The 24,668-nt window shown below is 44.1% G+C and overlaps 1 protein-coding gene across 1 annotated transcript in view; it reads right to left on the bottom strand.

Moving 5' to 3' along the window:
* The window catches only part of SAG (S-antigen visual arrestin), a 30,285-nt gene extending 7,667 nt beyond the window's left edge, over positions 1–22,618 (bottom strand). Inside the window, exons 1-13 of the mRNA XM_054983322.1 lie at positions 22,508–22,618; positions 21,970–22,030; positions 21,828–21,872; positions 19,028–19,221; positions 17,485–17,544; positions 16,783–16,850; positions 13,131–13,266; positions 12,145–12,229; positions 11,896–11,968; positions 10,165–10,302; positions 9,400–9,477; positions 3,158–3,181; positions 1,362–1,426 (exon numbers count right to left, since the gene is read on the bottom strand). Of these exons, the coding sequence (XP_054839297.1) occupies positions 1,362–1,426; positions 3,158–3,181; positions 9,400–9,477; positions 10,165–10,302; positions 11,896–11,968; positions 12,145–12,229; positions 13,131–13,266; positions 16,783–16,850; positions 17,485–17,544; positions 19,028–19,221; positions 21,828–21,872; positions 21,970–22,030; positions 22,508–22,618 (1,138 nt within the window). The remainder of the gene's footprint in view (positions 1–1,361; positions 1,427–3,157; positions 3,182–9,399; positions 9,478–10,164; positions 10,303–11,895; positions 11,969–12,144; positions 12,230–13,130; positions 13,267–16,782; positions 16,851–17,484; positions 17,545–19,027; positions 19,222–21,827; positions 21,873–21,969; positions 22,031–22,507) is intronic.
* Positions 22,619–24,668: the final 2,050 nt, after the last annotated feature.

Here is a 24,668-nt window from a genome sequence, read left to right as displayed (position 1 = left end):
CAACAAAATCAAATTGGTAACAAAAATTAAAAGGAGAGAACAAAAAGTCAAAGGCCAGAGCAAACTTCCATTTGATACTGAAAATTCAAGAGCACTGCTGGCCATCTGGAAGTACAGAAGTGAGACCCTCACAACATCATTGGTATCATAGGTATTCCACACAGATGAGTTGCCATGGGTACTTCCTGAAGCAACCCTTTGTTCGCCTCACATACTTTTTACTCGTTCTGTGGCTTTCCTGTGCCATTCAAGCATTTTCAATTTCTCTGTCAATTATATTTTCAGTTAGTCATTGTCTCAACAGCAATAAAGCCAAGTGTTTAACTTTTCTTTGCATAGCTTTTATCAGAGAACAAAATAAAGCTGTTAAACAAATCGTGTAGAATAAAAATACACATCAGAAACAACTCTAAGACAAAGGGTTTGATTAAGTCAAGCACAGATTCAGCACCCACAAAGGAGTCTTACAAGGCTCAATAGAGCCCTGTTTTCTCTTCCCTGTCCCCACTAGGGTTGCCAGGCCCCCTCAACCTCCTGGCAGGGGGATAGGGGCCTGCCACTTACCTTGGGGGAGAGGGGGTTGCATGCGCACGAAGCGTGTGCGCCCCCCCCACAAGTGCAATTACATCACTTCGGGAGTGACGTCATTGCTCGGCCCCTGGAAGCGCAGCCAGGCTCCGCAGGGGCTCAAAACGGGCCCTATCTGTGCCAAAACGGGCTCGTTTTGAGGTGCTGTGGAGCACAGGAGTGCTCTGCAGTGCCGGAAAATGGGCCCGTTTTGCTGCATATCGGGCCCATTTTGAGGCGCTGCAGAGCACAGGAGCGCTCCCACGCTCTGCAGCAGTCCCGATCGGGCCAAAACAGCCTGATCCCGGTGGCTGCTGCGCAGGGGAGCAAGCAGCACCAGGAGGGAGCGCACATGATGGCGCCCCCCTGCTGGTTAGGTAAGTGAGGGTGGGGTGTGGGGAGCGGGGGTGGGGGATTCAGGCCTGCCCGGGGGGGGAGGGATTCAGCCCTTTGGGGAGCATGTACGTGCTCCCATGCCGCCCTTTGACCCGCGTGATGATATCACTTCCCAGAAACTCAGAAGCCAGAGCAAGGTAAGTGCCAGCATCCCAGTCTCCTGCTGGGAGACTTATGGGACCTGGCAACCCTACCTAAAACACACTTTTCTTCAGCTTCCCAAAGCTCTATATTTCAGGGCTCTATAAACAACCTCTTTTTGTATTAGCTGCTTCCCACTTCAAGAGAAGAACCTTCTTTTGATTTCTTCAAAACCAGGAGGCTATCATTCAAAATGTTACATTCAATGATAGGAAAGCAGGCATGAGTAGAAAAAGAACAATTAATATCCTACTGACCTGTTGCAGTTACTTCCTCTGGCTTAGGGTGCATAAGACGGAAGGGCAGTTCCATGCCTACCTCACTTTTCAGACATGAAAAAAGAAGGAAATCCATCATATTTGCACACCAAGCAATTTCAGTCATCTACTGTGTCCTACTCTAGCCATTACACTAAACACTGAATCTATATCACTGTATAACACTAAACACTGAATCTATATCATGTCACTATTATTTGAAAATTTAGCAAGAAATCAAAACTCTTTTTCTCACACAGGGATGACCCAAGACCTAACTGAGACAACACAGTCTGAGAAGGTCAATGCAGAAGACACCTTGAAGTGCCGAGAGGTGCATTCTTTTGGAATGCATACAATGTTATATGACTAAAGAGATGTGGGGGCCCCCCAAACCCCAATATGCTGCAAAGTTGTTGTTGTTGTTTTTAATTGACAGCCATTGCTAGAAAAAACTAACTCGGGGGAAAGGGAGATGGCTAGGAAATGGAGCACAGAAGTGTTTGGATGTGAGGAGGACCTTTTAAAAGTACAGTAAATTCTCAGACTCCATAAAAAAAGTTTCTGGTGCATTCCTTCCAGAAACAGTGCAAAGGTGGTCTAAAAAAAACGGGATGGGGAGAAGCTGGGAGGAAATTGGCAGAACAAAGACTCTGGGTAAGGTTGTCAAAAAACAAGCTGGAACAAAAATTCCATATGGAAATAACCCTAGTTAGCTAGCAAGGAAGGATGCCTGCTTTCAGAAATGTACAAAAAATATCTTGTAGCTGCTTGCTGAGAATTTTTTTTGTTAAGTTAATGATAGGGATGCCAGATAGGGATCCCTTGCCCCCACACCCCGCCCCTGCTTACCTGGCCAGCGGGGGGGAGCACGCCTTCCATGCGCGCTCCCCTGCGGTGCTGCATGCTCCCGTGCGCTGCTGCCACCTGGATTGGGCCCGTTTTGGCCCAGATTGGAGCTGCTGCAGAGTGTGGGAGCACTCCTGCCCTCCGCAGGGGCCCAAAATGCGTCTGTTTTGGCCCAGATTGGGCTTGTTTTGGGCCTGTTTTGGTGCAGATCAGGCCCATTTTGAGCTGCTGCAGAGTGCGAGAGTGCTCCTGCGGTCTGAAGCAGCCCGAAACATGCCCATTTTTGCCTGGATCAGGCCTGTTTTGGGCCGCTGTGGAGTGCAGGAGCGCTTCCGCACTCCGCAGCAGCTCAAAATGGGCCCAATCCACGCCAAAATAGGCCCCAAATGAGCCCGATCTGGGCCGAAACAGGGGCATTTGGGGCCCCTGCGGAGTGTGGGCACGTGCCCACGGGCTGCGTGATGCTTGCAGGGGTGCATGCACCCCCCCCAAACAGGTAAGTGCCAGGCCCCAATCCCCCACCGGGGTGGTCGAGGGGGCCTGGCAACCCTAGTTAATGAACAGAATGGCTGGCTTATATTTTTCTCAATAGACAATAATTATTAGGACATTGTATCATGTCTCTCTTCAAATACTCATGAAAGGGATAGCAGATATGTGCATGCCAGAGAGAAAGAGAGTTAAGTGCACAAAAACAGCTTGAGTTAGCTGAAGCACCTTGGGATGCTGGATATCTCTCTGGAGGTCTTGGCCTCCAGAGAGATATCCACGGGCTTTACTTGCACATTCATAAATAAAGCAAATGTTATATAAAACACCAGAAGTCTCCAAGTACTCCCTCATCTAAAGAGAACCAGCCCATTCATTGCTGTCCCTTGAACTTGTCAATACTTGGTAGGGGAATGGAGAAACAAACCAGTGAAAAAGAGAAAAACTCATAGATTTACCTGGAAGTGAAATCTCCTAGCAAGCTGGAAAATAAGCAAATACAAAATACAATACTTACAATATTTCACAATTGACCATACTTCATACCCCCTTCCTAAAAAATGCAGCTCAGAGAAGATAATGTTTAATTCCTACTGTATCATTTGCACACCACTTTATTTCAATAACCTCTTTGATTCTGCTTGGCAGCAATTCTACTTTCTTTAAGAACACTCAAATATCAAAAAGGAACATTCTTATCTGATAAATAGTTCTGAGGACTTTTTATTTTATTTTTTATTTTTAAGAATGATTATGTACTTTTAAATTATTTGCCTGTCTCTTGAAACCTAAATGATGGACAATGGAAATGGACCCTCTGTGCCCTTACAGCTGCTAAAAGATTTATTCTACAACATTGGAAAGACTAAAATGAACAAAAATGCAGAAAAAACAAATATTTAAAACAAAGGCAATTTGAAGCTGGAAATAAATTTGGAAGATATCTGGCATATTATTTAAGAAAAAAGATAGAAAAAAGAATACTTGGAATTAGGAAGGGAAATCAAGCGGTTTACGCAAAACAAGAAAGGAAGGCAAGAGACAAACATAACCTTAATATATAAAGAAAGGAATGTTCCATTATTACCGCAACGATATAGGCCAATTTCCCTATTGAATGTGGATTACAAAATGTTTACAATGATAATGGCAGAGAGACTAAGAAAATGTATTCCAGATTCAATACATGAAGATCAAACAGACTTTGTCCCAATGAGATATATAAGAGATAATATCAGATATCTACTAGATGCAATTGAATATTTCAAGGAGGAAAGGAGAGAAAATGCATTTATGTTTTTGGACGTAGAGAAAGCCTTTGATACTTTATGATGAAAGTATGAACTGTGGGACTGAATTTTTAAATTGGATGCATTGATCAGCAAGCTAAAATTCTAGTAAATGGCTCCCTAATGGAGACAAGAGAAATAGCAAAAGGAACTTAACAGGGGCGTCCAATATCTCCATTACTGTTTATTATCATATTGGAAGTACTGGCTGTGATAATAAGGCAGTACACCAGAATTGTTGGAATAAAAGAAGGCAAAGAAAAATATAAAATAAAAAGTTATACAGATGATGTTGTCATATCAATAACAAAAACAAATATTTCCCTGAAACATGGAATGGAATAAATATTAAGATTTGGACTATATTCTGGATATAATTGAATAAAAATAAGATTATAATGTTATTATTGACAACCGGAGAGGAACAGCAAGAGATAGCAAAAAATAACAGTGTCCTTAGAAAATCAGTTAAATATCTGGGAATAAATGTAATGGGACAAAATAATAACCTATACAAAGATACCAAAAAGTTTGGACAAGCATTATTGCAGACCTGTGAAGATGGGAAAAATTGAATTATCTCATCGCTAGGGAGGATCTCTGCTGTTAAAATGAATATATTGCCAAAATTTAATTTTTTTATTTAAATGCTCCCAATCCATATAGATGAAAAGATTCTTACAGCGCAATCCTATGGCCGGCCCCCACGCCGACGCGGCTGCACTGGTGGTGTGGCGGCACCGCCGGGCCGGATCCTGTGCCAGCAAAGTGTGGCCGCAGCGGCGCCCGCAGCGGCGCAGAGATGCAATTTTGGAGAACCAGAAAGTGTTGTGGGCGGGTCTGATGCACGGCCGCCGCCAGGCGCAGCCAAAGGGCGCTGTTCCTGACAAGCGTCAGGGGGAGGGGCCAGGAAAGGCGCAGCCTATGGGCAGCACGCGATCCCGGCCAGGCCCCAGAGCAGCAGGCAAACCGCGCCCATGCCGGCAGACTGCCTCGGCTCGTGTGTCGGGCGGGGCTCGCAGTCGGGAAGGAGAGGGGTGGGCGTAGTCTGAGAAGCCTTTCCCCCGTTTGCCCAATGTAGCACCAAGTCCGTGGCGGCCGCGTCCAGAGAGGTTGGCATGGGACTGGCAGGTGCCCTGCCATGAGGAATCCAGGGCAGCAGCCAGTCTCTGGCAGCAGGGGACAGCCCCCAAGTGGCGCCAAAGGGGAGGGCTGGCCTGAGGCCGCCACCAAGAGGCAGACACAGCGGGCCTGCCCCCTCGTCCCCATCCCAAGGCAAAGAACACACCCATTGCACAGAAATCAGCCTTTATTATTATATCATCCCACCTCCCCCAGCAGACGTGAGGAAGGGGAGGCGTGTAGGAGAGCCGCCTGTGCAGCAAAACACCCCACCCCACCCCCAAGGCGGCAGCGGCGGTCACCGGCGAGGCTGGCGGCCGGACCCCCTTGGCCGTCCACGGGCCCGGCCTCTCGCACGCAACTGGGCCCGAGGGAGGGGTGCCTCTGGGGCGGGTGGAGCTGCTGCAGCGGGTGGGGCCGGAGGGTCGAGGATGGCGACGAGCTGCCCGAGCAGGGCTTCGGCACGGACTTGAGAGGCACACCCCACCCCTCCCAACAACCATGGCCTGTTGGCGTGGGAGGCTGGCAACTGCTCCACGGGATTGGATGCGAGGCAGGACGCCCTGGGGTGGAAGGTGTTGGAATGACCAATGGGGCTGCTGCAGACGCCCGAGGGGCTGGACCCACTCTGGGAGGCGGCCGCTCATGGGACTGTGTTGCTGGGGCTGCGGCTGCGATGGGGGCGACCCTCCCCAGGTGCGCGAGACCTCCTGCCCGGGATATGGCATCCGCCTGCCACCACCCTGGATTCTCCATTGGTGGGAGCTAGGGTTCCCGCGAGCGGACCGTTTCCCCTGCCATCTCCCGCCCCCTTGCAGCGGCAGCTCGCACCACCCTCTCCTTGGCTTATTGGGTGCCAGCTACTCTCCCCACCGGGGATTGATCCCCCTCCCCGCTCACATGCCCCGCCCCAACCCTCTACCTGGCCATAGATACAGGGGGGTTAGCCGTGTTAGCCTGTGGTAGCGAATTCAAAAAGGGTCCCGTAGCACCTTTAAAACTATCCAATTTTATTGTGGCATAGGCTTCTGAGAATCAAGTTCTCTTCGGCAGATGGGTGGTACAGACACTGGTCAAATACAGAGGAGGAGGGGGGGAGGAGGAGGGAGGGAGGGGGTGTTACTGTGAGGGGAGGGAGGGGGCGGGGAGGCAAGACGGGGTGTGTCGGATACATTTGTGGCAATGTGCAGGTGGGGAGATGTGACGGGAGTGTTGGGGGAGGGGCGGAGGACGAAGTCAGACTCGCAGACACAGAAGACAGTTGTTGTACATCTCGTTTTATTGCACTGGAAAGAGCGGGCTTGCGTTTAGGCTGGCGAGGGAGCCGGAGCATTCCACACAGCCCTCCTTCCCGCTCGGAGGGGCGGGGCTGGGATGCAGGCCGCGGCGCGACGGTGCTTCCTGGGCTGCAGCCAACCGTCTGTCAGAGATGTTTGGGGAGGGCGGGGCGCGGGGGAGCAGCCATGCCCTGGACGTGCCTGTGGGGGAAAAAGACACGTGTGGGCTTTGCCTCGTTCCACTGGCAAGGCAAGCCCCACACTCCGCCATCCGGGGGGGGGTTGCACATGGTCGAGGGCAGCAGCTGATGCCTGACGGTCTGGCGAGGATGCACTCAGCCTTGGGAAGCCTTTACCTTTATGGGAGGGAATGAGCTGGTCACAACAAACACCTGGCCACATGTGGTTTTCGAGGCGCCTGCCTCTGAGGCAGCCAGGGGCGGCCATGGTTGCCCCCCACCCCTGCTGGGCCTCACCCAAAGCGGCAAGTGAGCGGGTGGGTTCAGGTGAATGGGCGGTTTGCACTAATCTGCGGAATGCCCCCCCCCCACCTCCTCCTCACCTGTCAGCGCTCCGTCGGTCATCACCAGGTGGGAGCGCCAGAGTCAGGGCACCTGCAAGGAAACGGGAGAGCATGCGGTTAATTTGCAAAGTGTCATTCCCTTCTGCCACGGAAGGGTTAGTTTGTTTGTGCTTAGTTAGAAGCAACTAGCATGCATGAGTCCAGTTAGCTGTTGAGTCATTCTTTCTATCACGGTAGAAAGAGAGTTAGGCAGACATTTGCACCTCTTCCCCTTTATGCGAAGTTCCCCCAGTTTTTCGCAAAGTCCCCCGAGTGCATTCTGCGCCTGCCAACGTGAATGCCCTCAGCCCGTTTCGGTTTTCAAAGGGGCAATGCCACTCAGCAGACGGGCAGAGCCTCCGGCCGAGTGCTCACTTACCTGGGGGTTTGGGCGGCGCTGGCCGGATGTTTTGTAGGGCGCGGTCGCAGGTGATTGGGTGCAGAGAGGGGGGCTCGTCCACGCCGGGCGCGCACGCTGATTGGTCCCCGGGATAGTTCTCATCCTATGCTCCTTCGGGCCATAGGGGCGGGGCGGGGCGCTCAGAGAGGGGGCTGATTTTTCGCCGTTCCATGGACGCCTATGGGCTACGCCTTCTTTTTCCGTGGCGTAGCTTTTTTGCGCCGCTGTGGGCGTTCCCGCTTCTGGAGGAGCTTAGGGAGCGGACTAACTCCGACCCCGCCTTGCTCCCCGCCCCCCCTGCGTCGGCGTAGGGCTCTACGCCACTCCTGCGCCGCCGCTCGGGCGCCTGTGGCTTGCACCGGTGCTGGCCCGCCGGCGGGCCAGCGCCGCATCCCAGCGCGGGCGGAGGGCCACTTACGCGGGCGTACGGGCTAGATGCGCCCTCGCAAGCCTTAGTTCGGTTCCTGTTCACTTTCCGTGCCCTTCTTAGGATTGGGCTGCCAGAAAAGGATAAATTACTTTGCATGGAATGGAAGATTTAAACTATTACAAGATGAAAAAAGCTGACGTAAATTGGCAGTACTATGTATTAAACTGTACCACCGCCAAGCGGCTGCAATAGTTTGGAACTTTGGATATCAGATTGGATTATAAATCCAAACAGAAGACATATAAAATTGGAGATATACTAAGGAAGGAATCATAAGTATTTATGGATTGAAAAATCATTAAAAACTATTCAAAGACAAGACGGTCCTCATATTTTGAGGGATGGACTATTAAGGATATGATTTCAGTGCAGAAACAGATTAAGTCCGCCAATTTTATCACTGACATCACCAATAATGCCTATTATGATATTGTTACAAGAAATAAAATCAATCATGTAAATTATGAATAAAGTAAAGATAAAGGTAGTCCCCTGTGCAAGCACCAAGTCATTACTGATCCATGGGGGGACGTTGCATCACAACATTTTCTTGGCAGACTTTTTATGGGGTGGTTTGCCATTGCCTTCCCCAGTCATCTACAAGAAACTGGGTACTCATTTTACTGACCTCAGAAGGATGGAAGGCTGAGTTAACCTTGAGCCAGCTACCTGAACCCAGCTTCTGCTGGGATCGAACTCAGGTTGTGAGTAGAGCTTGGGCTGCAGTACTGCCGCTTACCACTCTGCGCCATGGGGCTTTTAAATTATGAATATATGATGGGAAAGCATGGAAAAATAAAAACATGGCAAGAAATTCAAGCTCAAGAGAAAAATATTCCATGGTAGATATGCCAACAAGTGATGTCCAAACTTAAAGAACAACTATCCAAAGAAGGTGGTTGATTAAAAGAAAAAAACAGTGTTCAAACAACTAATCAGTAGAGATCTAAAGCACCTGTTAGGAAAAATATATAAAATTCTATTGCAATATGAAACAGAATCAGAACAAGTTAAAAACTTTATGATGAAATGGATGCAAAACTCTGGAGAAAATATTTTTATGAAAATATTTTTATATGTTAAAAAAATTGGAAAAACAAATAATATAATTTATTGGATTGAGAACCTTATAAATTTATCAACATATCACATATAGACAGCAATTATATATAGACTTATTTTTAGATATTTGGAAACCTTTTATAGAAGATTTGCCAGTATTGTTTTTCTTTTTTTGTTTATTTTCTTTGTTTTGCACAAATAAAATAAAAAATAAAATAAAATAAACATTTTTGAGGACTTAATAAGGACACTGCCCTGAACTGGATAGCCCAGGCAAGCCCAATCTTGTCAGATCTCAGAAGCTAAGCAGGGTCAGTCTTGGTTTATAATTGGATGGGAGACCTCCATGAAGACCAGGGTTGCAGAGGCAGGCAATGGCTAATCACCTCTGTTAGTCTCTCATCTTGAAAACCCCAGCAGGGTTTGTCATATCTCTGCTATGACTTGAGGGCACTTTCTACCACCTATAAGGATGCAGCATATCCTCTTTTGCCATTATTCATCCTGAACTGACAAACAAAAGAAAGACCAAGCTACTTGTTATACCCCCAAGCTTACCCAGAGACAGAGAGTTTCACCTTGATCTTGTAAGCTACCAGGATCCCCAGAACCGTCTTGTCCGTCCCATCTTTAATACTATTGGATATAAAAATAGTAGGGCTGTGATTTCTTACTACAGAGCTTATAGTTAAATACTGCTTTTTATGGGGAAAGACAGGTGCAATACAGATATCTATCTTTTTTTTTCTACTGGAGCTTAAAGCAGCCTATGAAGGCTATTTTCAGTTGGGGAAACAGCACAGGGAGGTGGAGTGAACTCTAATCTTTCCCAAGGACTGATTCAAATTTGAACACACACACACAGCTGTCTTACAGGGCCAAACAATCACATGTAATTTGGCCCTCAAGGAAGATCTTAGGGCCAAGCTACATGATACATTTTTAAAAAAAACAAGTCACTTGTTTTCTTCACATTCTGTGAGGTATATTGTATTTTAAGCTTGTGGGGGCCCAATCTGGCTCAGAACTGTGGCCTTAGGGGAGGAGCTCCTGCCTCCCCCCCTCAAAATTTTCCTGAACTGAAATGGTCCCAGCTAACCCCTCCTGTTAAGCCAGTCCAGTTGCACAGGACACTCCAGATGCAGCTGTAAACTTATGCGAATATCTCCTACTCCAAGGCCCAAATGAGTTCAGTTGAATGTAAACAGGAATCTTTTGTTTGATATGAAAAATGGTTTCTTGCTATGCTATGCTTTCTCTTTGGTCATGGATGACTTTCTGATTTCACTCACATGGTACTGGAAACTTTCTGATTTCACTCACATGGTACTGGAAGCCAAGTTAGTGTCTTCATCCTTTAGCTTCCCATCCAGCGCTATACCTCGTTTCTCTCGGTTGTTTGCCAGCAAAGGCAGAATTGTCATTGTCTTAGTGAAGGTGCAATTTGGCTGTACCTTAACCCTGGAATGCCCATGACATGGAGAAACAGAATGCAATTTTAGTTCAACTTAATAGGATGAAGTGTAGCTATCTACCTTCCTACCAACAGCATCCATATGAAGAGGATTATACTGATCTTTGCTCAGTAATGTAAAAATTTTGGACAGTATTATATGTTTATATAATATACTAACAGCCAGTTCACCTTGATCTGAGGATACTTAAATCCAGAGACTGGAACCATGAACGGACAAGACAGAACTTACTACACACCTGAAAAATGTTCCAGGTTTGCAGGGAAAAAAATCTGAAATCTTAAAAAAAAAATTGGAAATGATAAAAATGATAAAAGGAGGGGAGGGGAGGAATTGGTAGTTCATCTCTCCAGTGAGACTGCAAGAAAACAATTGCAAAGTTACTCTCCCCCAGCAATCCTGCAGAGCTCAGTCTTTGAAAACTGTCTTTGAAAACTACAGTTCCCAGGCTGGTAGTTCATTTCTCCACTGAGATTGCAAGAAAACGATTGCAAAGTTCCTTTCCCCAGTGATCTTGTGTGGAGCTACAGTTCTCAGGTAAAACTGTGTCCCTGACATGTTAAAAAACACATCTTATGTCACTTGTAACTTAGCCCCGAAAGAAGCCTTGTGTTCTCTTTTGTGGATGGTATTAGCCTAAGTATCACCAAAGGGGAATAAGTCTTTGTGACTAGGTCTGTTGAGAAAATACAAAGAAAACCTGTATCATGTTGCAACCAGGACACTAATAATCTTAAGGAAACCGTTATGCTTTTGAATCACCCTGAAGCCATTTTGCATATATACTTCTAAATAAAGTCTGTCTGAAAACATCTATATTATCTAGTATAAAGAATCATTTTTACCTCACAGCCACCCTATGTGCTGACTTTTCTGTCATGTATTACTAAGCATTCCAATACTTCAGGTTAAACTGAGAGATGGCAGCAAAAAATTTTTAGGCATACTTAGGAAGTCAGGGAGGCAGCGTAATAGAGGTCACATAAAGGGAGTAAAATAAAAAAGAGTCCAGTAGCACCTTTAAGACTAACCAACTTTATTGTAGCATAAGCTTTCGAGAATCACAGTTCTCTTCGTCAGATGCATGGAGGGCAAGAAGAAACTGGTCAGATATATAGGTGGAGAGGGGAGGGAGGAGTAGATGCAAACAGTAGCTTCTGATATGGAGATCAGTTTGCTTCTGTTAAGGAAGTCAGTTACTTCTGATAATGAGATGAGGCTGGGATTGAATAGAGACGATGAATGGTTTTCTACTGTTTGCATCTACTCCTCCCTCCCCTCTCCACCTATATATCTGACCAGTTTCTTCTTGCCCTCCATGCATCTGACGAAGAGAACTGTGATTCTCGAAAGCTTATGCTACAATAAAGTTGGTTAGTCTTAAAGGTGCTACTGAACTCTTTTTTGATTTTGCTACTACAGACTAACACGGCTAACTCCTCTGCATCTATAAAGGGAGTAAAACACCATACTTAGCTTACCCAAATTGGAACCAGAAAACAACACAATATATAATTGTGAAGAGACATAACAGGATAAAATAGATAGGGCAAGGGAGGACCACACATGGCATACTCACTCAGTTTCTTCCAGAGCTACTGTTTTGGTGTAAAAGTCACTGGAGTACAATATCACATTAGCAACTTGCACCACTGAAGAGGAAATGGGGAAAGAATTTCAATTCAAAACAAATAAAAGTGCAGGCAAGTGCAGGCAAACGACAAGAAGAACCTATTGAGCAGGGGCTTTTAAAGTATGAAATAAATGTTCTATTTCCCAAGGCAAAGCTAAGAAAACCCCTAGTTTAAAAACAAAAATCACACTGTACCTGACACACTGATCTTCTTAACAACTTTATCTGTGTTGTTGATCACAGTCACTGTGACAGGAATTGGCTCACCATGATAAAACACCTAGAACAATTGGATTGGCTTAGCAGGAGGGCTTAGCTATGCTACATCACAAAACTTTATTCCTACTAATTTGTCTGTACCATGACCTGGATGGCCCAGGCTACCTCAACCTTGTCAGATCTCTGAAGCTAAACAGGGTGGGCCCTGGTTAGTTCTTGGATGGGAAACCATCAAGGAAGTCTAGGGTCACTCTGCAGAGGCAGGCAATAGAAAACCACCTCTATTCATCTCTTGCCTTAAAAACCCTATGGGCCCTTCTCTCCAAAGCTGTTTATATTTGATATCTGGAATGATATCCAAATTCCTAAAAGACAAGAAACCATATTTTCAAATTATTAGCAGCAGGTCATTTGACAATTGCTGCCTTTTGGTCTGATCCAACTGGACCTTCCTTGGATAGATGGCATGAGAAACTTTGGGAGATTTGTCTTTTGGAGAAAATTTTGCACAATCCCTTTTTCTGTAGCTCACATCATAGTGCGCAACAGAGCAGTTATGGAGAAATCTGGATTCCTGTATTTGATTATTTGGAACTCAGAGGGATCCTAGCACGGAGAAAAAAAACTATAGACTTTGGTTTTCTCTTTGACTGTCCTTATATCTGATTTTAAAAAATATTTTATTAATTGAAAAAACACCCTATGGGGTCACCCTAAATTGGCTGTAACTTGACAGCACTTTACACACAAGCAATTCATCTAGACAAATTTGGCAGATGGGGGCCTTGGGCTTCATCCACGCCCTGAGGAAACCACTGGAAGAATTTACTAGTGTGTTCATATGTCTCCTCACATGAACTACTGTTGCAAACAGACTCAGACAGAGCATAACCACACATAACATTTCAAGGGGGGCATAATATGTGCTGTTCAGTTTAGTTTCAAGGGCAGAAGCACCTCACCTCTTTGCTGAGACATACTTTCAAGTGCAATGGTTTCTTGGATGGGAAAAACTGCCGGCTGGTCTCTGCTTGAGGTGGAGGGCCTGGCACTTCAGGGGCATGCTGTACTTTGCGGACCAGCAGGCGCACAGAGTTCCTGAGGACCAGAAAACACAATGTACCTGAGTGCAATAAGATTGGTGGCAGCCATGAGTGGGGCTGTTAAACATGTATGAAAAGTACAGGAGGCAGTGATGTGACAACATAGTAGTCACCAGTGTACAGGGAGTGCTATATAAAACAAACACCAATTTCTTTCACAGACAAACTTTGATTAAGACTAGATGTCTACAGTTCTACCAGAAGAAGAAAGTGTCCTCCTTCAAAGTTTGACCTACAATCCAATTAAGCAAAAACATTCAGGGAATTCAGGTGATATACAGTATGATCCAAGCACCATCACAGCTTTTCAAAGCCCATTTACTACAATGGATTCAGAAGGGTGTAACTCTGTTTAGGATTGTACTGCTGGAGGCTTTTCTTGAACTATCATGGATATAGATAGAATTAGAGGGGAACAGTTGCTGGATATGACTAAGAAAGTCATAGAAGATTCCTTTACACACAGAAACAGGGCTAGCCCGCCCCCATAACTCAACAGGCCACAAAGAGAGCCCAGAGGCCTAGAATCTAACAATTTTGGAGAGGGGCACAAAACAATAGAATTACACAATTGTATTGCCATAAGTAGATTAGAAGAGCCATGTAACTCATATCAATATATACAATGTACCAAGGCCCAGAAACAAAAAGTATCCAAGAAGGCAGGAATGTCTAACTTCATAGAAGCTGGCAAGATTGGTAGAGGACCGAAGATTGGTAGAGGACCTCTACCAAAGATGTATTGGTAGAGGACCAAAGATATTTAGATTTATGAGAAACTTGTAATCACTAATTTTACATAGCCTTTGTACAGGGGTCATTTCGTAGAAAAAGAACTGCAGGAACTCATTAACATAACTCATTAGCATAACTCATTAGCATATGCCATGCCCCTTGACATCACGGCAGGGGTGCTTTTTCTCCCTCCAGAGGAATACAGATATGTATTCCTAGGGCCCTTCTGGAAGATGACAATCAACAGATAACAATCAAAAGGTATCAATAACAATCAAAAGATGACAATAAAAAAATAACCTCAGAGAAAAAAAGTCACTACACAGTGTAGTACACACTAAAGAACAACCCTGTCCTGGCAGTGGCAAAGATCAAACTGAGGGAGAGGTCCCTTCAATGGGCTTAGACTGAAGTAACACTGCTTAAAATTGCACTGTAAGTCACTTAATTATACAATCCTCTCTAAGTGGCCACCTTGTGCACTTGCTAGGCCAGCACAGAGCTTTCTAACACAGTTAGACCTCAACTGCATCTTCTGGGCAACTCAAGGAGGAAAATGGCACGCTAGGCAGATAACCAAAGCAGTAGAGCTGAGCCTCAGATGAAATGAATTCGAGATCTGTGGATATTTGTATTCATGATCTGTGGATTGATTTCTCTCTCTTTCTCCCTCCAGTCCACACACACACACACACACACACACACACACACACAAACACTCACTCACTCTCACTCTCTCTCTCCCTCCCTCCAGTCCACACACACACTCTTTCTCTCTCTACGACCCCCTTGCCAGGGCCAGCGTCGTGCAGCCTTCCAAGGCCGCGGCTGCCAGCCCTGAGCTGCAACAAGCACAGGCGTTGCTAGCCAGGGCCAGCACCCTGCAGCCTTCCAAGGCCGTGGCCTTGTTAATTGTTAAAAGGGACCAGTTGCCAACACCCTGCCTGAAAATCTCTCCTCTTCTTTCTCCTCCCACACGCTGGTGTTGCCCACTTAGCCTCTGCTTGGCAGTGGCAAAGGAGCTCTGCTGCCACTCTGGCTGCTCACATGAGTCCAGGCTGGCTGACTCTGTCTCATGTCTGTCCAGGGCCGTTTCCAGACGGCTTACCTTCTGCCGCTCCATGCCGCAACGTCGCGGCTCATGCTGGAGAAAACGCGAAATAGCGCATTTTCTCGCGCGAGTTTTGTGCAACATCGCGCAAAACTCGGGCGAGAAAACGTGATATTTTGCGTTCGCCACAGCATGAGCCTCGGCGTTGCGGCATGGAGCGGCAGAAGGTAAGCCGTCTGGAAATGGCCCAGGACTCAGCTTTTGGGAGCTGGAGCAGCCACCAGCCCTGAGCTGCGACAAGCGGCAGGCGCGAGGAAAAGGCTGTGCTGCCACCTCGGCCAGCCTACAGGCCGGGAGGACCGACCACCCTACCAGGGAATCCAGGAGGTGGTGCTGGTGGTGGCGGCAGCGGCAGTGCTGCCTCCGCCACCACCTGCTGCTAAAGACACAGGCAGCGGGGAAGAAAAGGAATCACATGGGTAGGGCCAAAACCCACGTGATCTCTTTTTAGATCTACCCAAACGCTGTTCCGGCGCATTCCTGCCAAAATGAGCCCTGACTTTGTAAGATAAAATAGTAAGAATGACCTATTATATGTTTCAAGAAGATGTTTCAAATATGGCTAACCTTGTTTGGTGTATAAAGTCATATAAGATACTAAGAATTTGAGTCTTTGAAACGGGATTGACAGCTATCGTTAAGAGAAGTTCCGAAACCTTATCAATATGACAGGCTAAACTGGTTGAGAGCTTCTTCTTAGAAGGAGCTTCTCACCTGTGAGCTTCTTATCTTTAGGTAAGATACTTTTTTGGACTCATGTAATTGCTCTCCTTTAATGATCTATGTAGTTATAATGGATGGTATAATTTTCTGTTGATTAAGCTGATATTAAGAATAATGAATAATTATTTTGAAATAATAAAGGTATAAAACAGAAGCAGAGTATAGCTTATGTACAATACCCAGTAATGAACCTAGGATGTTATCTGTGGTGTACCTCTAGCCAGGAGTTAAATGATTTGATATAGGAAAGCTAACTAGACTCTCAAGGCTTCTTAAATGCATGCCTACATCTGAATCAGGCTTGACCAGTCATACAGAACAGAACGCTCATAGTTTGCTCTCTCATCTACTTTCCTGATTTGCTTTGTAAAAATTTGTGAGACACTCAAGCTTGTGGGCTGGATCCAGACTACACATTTCTGTGGGTACAAGGGCTTCTACCTGCAGAGCTCAATTTTCTTGCCTCTCCTGGGAGCCTGAAATGGTCCCCGAGATCCTGTTCCTGGGGAGCCCCTCTCCCCCAGGAACAGTATTTTACGGGCATTTTGGACTGCCATAGGAGGTGGGAAAACCAAGCTCTGCAAATATTTAAGCCTATGGAACCATTTTAGTCTGGATCTGAGCTTCTATGTGCAAGCAGAGGTTAATCCAATAAAAGGCAGAGCTTTGATGAAAGCCGTAGATGCTTACACACTGAGCTCTATCCTAAAACATTTCTAATAATAAAAAGGCAACTTGTTAACATATTTTATATAATTCTAAAAAATGTTATACCACTGTTCTGATCACACACTCAAGATAAACACAAACCATTATTTTGGACATCCAAGGGTAGGAAGGCATGGAAATGTAAAATAAAATGTTAAGTAAACATCTTTTTTTATTGAATAGTTTCTCATTCCCCCCTGTACTTCAACTAGTGTCCATCAAACAAAAGATTACCTCTTGAGAATTCTCTCTTCCACATTGTTGGTAGAGAAAGCTTTGATCTCAAAATCCACACCACAACACTGTGAAAAAGGATTGGAGTGGACAATAAATACTGAGCAGCTTAAACACCTGAGTGTAAAAAGAACCCTGTCACTCACTATTTGCTTTGCATTCTGAACCTGCCATCTGCCACCTATATACACGTATCTTCATTTCATTTGAGATAATTTCTAAAACTCCCTGTCCCTCCCTGCTCCATGATTTTGGGCTCCCAAAGCAGGGCTCCTATAAGTTGGCCTTCTAACTTAAATAAAAATGGGGCACTGTGTTGGGGGGGGGGCACTGAGCTCATGATATTAGTGGGAGTCGAACCAGCAGAGTGCTGATTTGCATCCCAACCACTTAACCATTAAGCTCGTCCCCTGCCCCTTTCATAGCTAATAAAAGTACAGAGATTAATTTCATTTAGCAAAGAAAGTTGGGAAGATCACCCAATAATCATATCTTAGGCCCTAAAATTTATCTGCTTTGAAAACTGGTCTCTGACAACCAAAGTCTGGAAGAGGGATTCATGTCACACCTTAAGCAGAAAATATTTGTTTTCAGCATTGGCTCATGCCAACACATTCTTCTCAGACTAGCAGATCCTTGTATCTGTATTTCAGATTTTATTGCGTTCCCAATATTATTTAAATAAAATGGGGTTTGATATACCTTCCCAACATCATGGGGAGCTGGTTGCAGGTAGACTGAACAAGGCAGATAGTCTGGAAACTGTATAGGAAAGAAAAGAAGAAGCTTGACAAAGAGAATTATAGTTGCAATCAGCAGTTGATACAGAAGTTCAGCACTCAAGTAATATGCTACATAACCAACAGGCCTAGAAAATGCAAGCCTGCCTCTCATCACATCCCAGAGTGCCTCACACAAAGGACTTTTCCAGGTGCCTGTAAAATCTCCAGTTTTTTTCTTACCTGTCCTCACACTTGTCCCAGTCCAATGCTCTCATAATGGATGGATTGCAGCTTTAATGTGTGTGTTTGGGGGAGGGAAACATTCTTGCATCAGGGGGTGGTAGGGAAAAATGGCTACATTTGAATTTGCCCCTTAAAGAAATCAAGGTAGTTGCTCACAGTGAATCTACAATTTTTGTATTGAAAATAAAACAGCCTGTATTGTAACACACTTTTATAACTATAGTGCAGTCATGTCTGGAATGTTATGTGGAGATCTGCTTGCCTCATCTCAAAAAGATATCATAGAACAGAAAAAGGTGAAGAAAAAAGCAATCCCGCTAACCATGGTGTTGGAACCCCTTCCGTACAAGGAAAATCTAAAGAATTTGGGGCTTTTCAGTGCAGGGAAGTAAAGATGACTAAAGGGGGACATTATAAAGGTTTATATAATGATGCATGGGATGGAAAAAGTGGACAGAGGTGTTTTTCCTCCTCACATAATCCTAGCACCCAATAAAGTTGATGGTGAGTAGATCCAGGAATAATAAAAGTAAGTGCTACTTCATACAACACATAATTAATTTGTAGAACTCACTGCCACAGGATGCAATGATTAATACTAGCTTAAGTGGCTTTAAAAGGATATTAGACAAATTCATGGAATAACCAAGAGTTATTTATCATGAGGGTGAAATGGAACCTTCTGGCTAGATCCAGACTTTCTACTAATGGAAGACCTGTCAGTGGAACACAACTTCCCTGCCTCTCCCCCTCCTACAGGTGCCCATTGATACCCCTGAAATGCTGCTTCTGAGGGGTAGGGAACCTTTCGGAATGGCATGAGAGGGAATCCAGAGAGTGCAGCAAGAAGACGGAATTGACAGAAATTATACCCCCCACTTCCATTACTGGAGAATTCAGTTTGGAACCAGCCCTCCGTTATCAGAGACAATGTATCTCTGGTGTGGGAAAGGGAATAAAAGCATGGGGTGAGTCTGTGCCCTCTTTGTAGTCTTTCCAAATCATTTGGTAGTGTGTTGTGGGAAACATGAAACCATTGGTTTAATCCCGCAGGGCTTCTTTTATGTTTCCTCAAGTGTATGTATTTTAAAAAGCTGGGCTCTGGAATTAACTGCCACTAGATACGAAGTAGCTTCAAGTGCTGCTACTTGAAAAGCATTAGATGTAAGAGATACCTAGACAGGAAAGTAAAGATTAATACATTGTCACTCCATTTTTTAAATCAAACTTTCAAGCCCAATAGAGAATGTAGAAAATGAAGAACAATTCAGAGTACTTACAGTTAAGACAAAGGGATATGCATTTTCCCCAAGCTTACTCAGCAGACATGACTGCAAATTGGAAAGTGGCCTGTGTTTTTCTAGTGATGGGTACACCTGTGTCCTAGAGAAATACAGGTCCTTCCGGAAAGTGAGGCCCATAATATCAATATCTTCTTGCCCATATCGAAAAGCACAAGTGAATGTCACATACACTGGGGAGAACACATACAGAATGTTACAGATCTTGTACACGATGTACAATAAATATTGCCCACTCGTCTGGAAGGTGTGTTTAGAGGCCTAAGAGTGGCCATTTGCAAGTTATGGCTGTACTAAGAGTTAATTAAAAAAAAAAACTTCTCACATTTGTTAGCTTGGACTTATTATTTTAGTAACACTCTTAATTTCAATTATATATCTCTATTTAACTGTGTTGTATTCTGAACCTCTTGCAGGGCCGTAAGTCTAATTAATGCATATATATGAACATATGAAGCTGCCTTATAACAGACCATCAGTCCATCAAAGACAATATTTTCTACTCAGCCTGGCAGCAGCTCTCCAGGGTCTCAAGTAGAGGTCTTCCACACCACTATCTGGTGCTTTCAACTGGAGATGCCAGGGACTTTGTACATGCCAAGCAGATATTCTGCAGCTGAGCCACATCCCCTCCTCAGGCCTTCTCCAGACAGTTCCGTGGCTTCCTCCAGTTATTCACTCTCCTGAGTACTCTTCATCCAATACCTTTCAAAGACCAACTGAACTGTAGTAACTGCATTTAAAATTATCATGTGGTACTTTTTGGTAGCAATACCACATAATTCAATAGAAAAAAAAAGCAGGAAACCATGGCACTGAAATGTTGCAACTACTAGTGATCTTTCTTGCTGTAGTTCATCAAAATTGTTGAGCCCTAGGGTAGTGCCACCATAGATATAAATACAGGTCATTTCCCTTAGTATAGTACCAGCAATTACCAGTATTAATATTGTCTAACTTTCCAATTTAAAGTAGTAGAAGTGCAACTGGACTACCATCTTATGGGTGTTCTCTTTGGTGTAGTGGTTAAGAGCAGCGGGACTCTAATCTGGAGAACCGGGTTTGATTCCCCACTCCTCCAGTTGAAGCCAGCTGGGTGACCTTGGGCTAGTCACAGCTCTCTGGAGCTCTCTCAGCCCCACCCACCTCACAGGGTGTTCGTTGTGGGGATAATAATAACTTACTTTGTAAACCGTTCTGAGTGGGCATTAAGTTGTCCTGAAGGGCATTATATAAATCAAATGTTGTTGTTATTATTATTAATGCATATCCTTTAGTAAATGTTTTCACATATCATCATGTACATTATAACCAAGAGTTCTATACCAAGCATTAACAAAGCTTTTAGAATTCTTACACTCATTTCAGTAACTGATTATATATGTCTCATCTTGTCCAACAAAAAAGACAGTGTGAGGTAATCCAAAATTCTGAAAGTTAATGCTATTGGCATGTAAACAACGTTGATCGAAGTCTCTCTTTGATAATGATCTGTGATCTCTGCACTTACAAGTTTCTAACAAAAAATGGGTACTGAATATAGGTAAGCTAAGTGGAGCTGAATCCTGCCCCTATTTGTTGTCAGGAATTGTTGAGGAGGACTTTAGTAATTGGTAAGGTTTAGCCTTTCTGATCATGCAGGTTAATTGCCTCAGGATCTATCACTGGATCCATTCTTACACCTGTGAGGCTTCTCCCTCACCAGTGCCTCCATCCGATCATCTGACATCCTGCCTGCTTCCCCAGGCAGGTATCCTCAGATGGGCAGGAAAGGGGGTTGCATCACCCTTTTCCTTGACCTACCCTGGAAGTTACAGCAAGCTCCAGCTGTCTCTCCTTGTGATTCCTCCTCAGGCCTCACAGGATTCCACTTTTCCCACCTCCCAGTCCTCACCCAGCCTCCCTGAGTGGCCCTTCTCCCAGCCTAGCTAAGGCTGGGTAGACTCTGCAAGCCTCCCATCCTCACCGTCTCTGTCTCAGCCCAAGGCAGGGTGTTTGCTCTGCCTAGTGTGTCCCTGCTGTTTCTGAAGCTTCTCCAGTGGCTTCCTTTGGCAACCTGGTGCCTGTGCCCTGCTCATGATGCCAACAACTTCCTCTGAGCAGAGCTAAAATTGAGCTGTCTGCTGCAGGAGAAAGGTAAGTCAGTTGGATGGCTGGGGGTTGTTGCCCAGGGTTATGCATGGGTGTCAGCAGTTGTTGACCCAATGAGGGAGGTAGCCTGGGGCCCTGTACAGGCACCTGTAGCTGAGGTACTGACAGACCTGGGGATGGTGCCTGCAGTTGCAGGGCTGCTGGAGGCTGGGCAGGAAGACAGCATCACCAGACACCTTACCTTCAGGTTGTAACTAGTCGAGGACAAAAATTCATTTTACTAGGCATTTGTTCACATATGAGTAAACTAGGAATGACAAGCCAGGCAAATTACTGCTTTGCCATAAAGCCCAAGCAAAGCAAAGATTTTATCAGTCTATATCAGTGGACTGATTGGATTGTTCAAACTGGGCATTCTGAAGCATTTAGCGCTATTCACGGATTGAAATGACAATAGAGACTAGAGGGATGGACTGGCACTTCAGAACCCAATTTTTGGTTGGGGGCAGGATGAAAATGCTTAACATATAAAATGCTTGATCTGATCTAATAGCTGAGTTTTTAAAAAGTATGTCTCATGTACTTGAGCGGCATTAATTTGTACAAACTGAGATAAATCTCTAATTGTAAAGTAGGATATTAATACTTTGAGCAGTAATCTCTAATTCATTAAGTTAAGATGACTGACCTTTCTTCTCCTTGACAATTTCTGGATCCACCAACACCACACCATCTGCAGAGAGATTGAGAATAAAAGAACCATTCTAAGATACAGAACATTCAGTCTTTATAAACTGAAAAGAATAAACCTGCAACCAAGCTAGGCTCACCTATAGGTTCCACATTATCAACATGGTCAATGAAATCTCGCTTTCCCAGGTAGATAGTAACCTGTAAGATTGAGGAAATCATGACTGGATAAGGCCACCCCAAAAACCCATTGACCTCCACTCAAGGATGTAATATGATTATAGCTAATACCAAAATTGAAGGAGCATCTCTGAACCCCTCTAGCCTGCTGAAGCCTTTGACTCAAGACTCAAAAGTATATTAGACCTAGGGTGATCACAGTCAAAGAACTGCTCCTAGTCTGCTAATATTCACATAGAAGGGAGTTTTAGCAGGTACAGCTGAGAAAAGCTGAAGCTTCTAAAAGCCCCTCTACTACACAATTAGAACAGTTCAAAAGCCTCATCTTCTTTTGTATCTGGTCACCCTAATTTTTTTTTATTCTATAGCAATACTACAGAAAAGAGCTTGTTTACACATCTGGCAAATCTAGCAGCAGCAACACTAGCTGAATGGCTGGGGAAATGTTTGCCACTTTTTAGGCAATTATCGATCAGGACCAACTCCTATGCTACTTACTCCTTTGTCCCGTGAGATCTTCTTGTAGATAATGTGAGTTTGAACAGGCATAGCATTCTTCACTGAGATTTGTGAAACTGAGATCATCTTCGAAGGCTCAGGACAGCTCATCACTATAATTATGTGACTTAGTAAGAATGAAGCTTTCCTATATCAAGATAAGATCAGTGTGAGAAAAAGATAAGCAAAGGAGATATGAAAATAATTATATTTAAAATGGATTCAGAATTTAGTAACCTCGATAACATATCAGACCCATTAAAATCCCAGATTAAGGGTTACCATTCAAAATTCAAGTCAGAGACTTGATTAATATTGGTGAGCAGCTACCTTTGGTTTAAGCTTCTTCCAGACTTCCATGTCCTCTTCCTCTTTCTTGGTCTTTGTACAGGCAACATAGCTTTACTCTACTGTTTTATTAGTGCTAGAAATTTAAATAATAGCTGTTGGGAGCCAGGTAATTTCCCCCCCCATTTGTTGGAAGCTGTCTACTGCAGAGGGTGAGTATACAGCCTCCAAATCCTTCCTCTATGAACAAAATTAAAGACAACCCTATCTTTCCCCAGCAAAAAAACATGTTTTGGGAAATTCAAAATAGATTTATATGGACTTGCAACATCTTGCATTGATGTTAAGGCACCATCTAAGAAGTGCCTCATCATGGCACTTTAGAGGGCACTATCTTCAATAATCTCAGGAATCACTGTTTCCTAGGAAATGGAGTAGTCAAATGATTCTCATTAATGATTAACACTAATTGAGTAACAGCAATTTTATTACGTTTTACAGCTGCTTCATCTGTGTTTCTGCAGTCTTCCTACTGTAATTCCAGCATCTCAGCCAGACCTTATAGCATCTATTCATTAAAGCCCAACTGAACAGATATGACATGACAATCCGATTTACCAGATAGCAGTTGGAGTTAGGCAATTCATTCTTACAGCCCACTTTGATTGGTCTGTGATAACAATAAAGCCCCAGGAAGAAGAGAGAGACAACACACCGTGTAATGCTTTTAGAATGTAGCCAGTGGGAATAAGATTTGATAATGAACATGCTGGTTCTAATCAAATCATGCATTTTAAACATACTGTAATACTGGCCCTAAGCAATATGTTCAGAAAGTGGCCTCCATCTACATCAGATTAAATAAACAGTTAATTGAGCTACTAATGGTATTCTTCTGCTCACAATTCCCCACCACCCAAAAGAGTTCATTTTAAGATACTTAACATTAATGGAAGACAGAAATTGTGGCAAATAATGGGTGAAGTTAATATATTCTGGAAAACATTAAGTGTTGTTCTTGTAACAATAGGATTTGTTTATATTTTACTGGAATAAGATTAAACCATTTGAAAATATAAAACAGGAAAAATGGCTAATAGAGAAAATGTTAAATATGAGGACTGGTTTAATTATTTTTTCTGTAAGTTTGCCTATAATTCCAATATCCATTCAAAACATGATATGTTTAAAATTTTGATCAAGTTGAGGTATGGAATTTTAATTTATAAACTTATAAATTAAGCAAAAAATTACTGGCATAACAAAGGTTAAAAATCTTATTGTCATGTATGTACATCTTGGGCTCATGTTTTTTGAAACTAATAACCTTATTTCTTATATTTAAAAGCTGATTAAAATGTAAATATTATGTAATCAGAACGTCACAACAATTTACAGCATATTAACTATAAGAATAATCTCCTATCCCTTTCTGCAACTCATTACACGCAGTTCCAGAACACAGTTTCAGTTTTGGTGAGTTTCTTTGTATATTTACAAGGATACAAAAACAAGTTCTCCCTCTCCCAATGCAGAAGCACGATGGTTAAGCTCATCAGTCGTCATAAGATTGTTGTTGATTTTAAGCATTGCTGCGCTAGAGCAATTGAGAATGAAAAATTTATGGAACAATCAAATGCATGTTTATTTAGAAATTAAGCCTCACTGAATTCAGTGACCTTTCTCTGTAGTAAGCAATCCATGCTTAGAAATATTGCCTTAAATGGCCAAATCTGCGATAAAAAGAAATACCTGTCAGGGTTCCAATACCCCCAGCAGCAAAGGAGAGAAAGTTCCAGGAGCAGTAAAACACAGACACCATCTAATTCAATGTACAGTGCTGATCAATCCAGGCAGATGTGTTTGGCTTGGC

This window comes from Eublepharis macularius, chromosome 6 (genome assembly GCF_028583425.1).
Source record: "Eublepharis macularius isolate TG4126 chromosome 6, MPM_Emac_v1.0, whole genome shotgun sequence".
In the NCBI taxonomy this organism is placed as follows: Eukaryota; Metazoa; Chordata; class Lepidosauria; order Squamata; family Eublepharidae; genus Eublepharis; species Eublepharis macularius.
The sequence above is the reverse complement of the archived record's forward strand: the minus strand, read 5'-3'. Positions and strand labels throughout refer to the sequence as shown.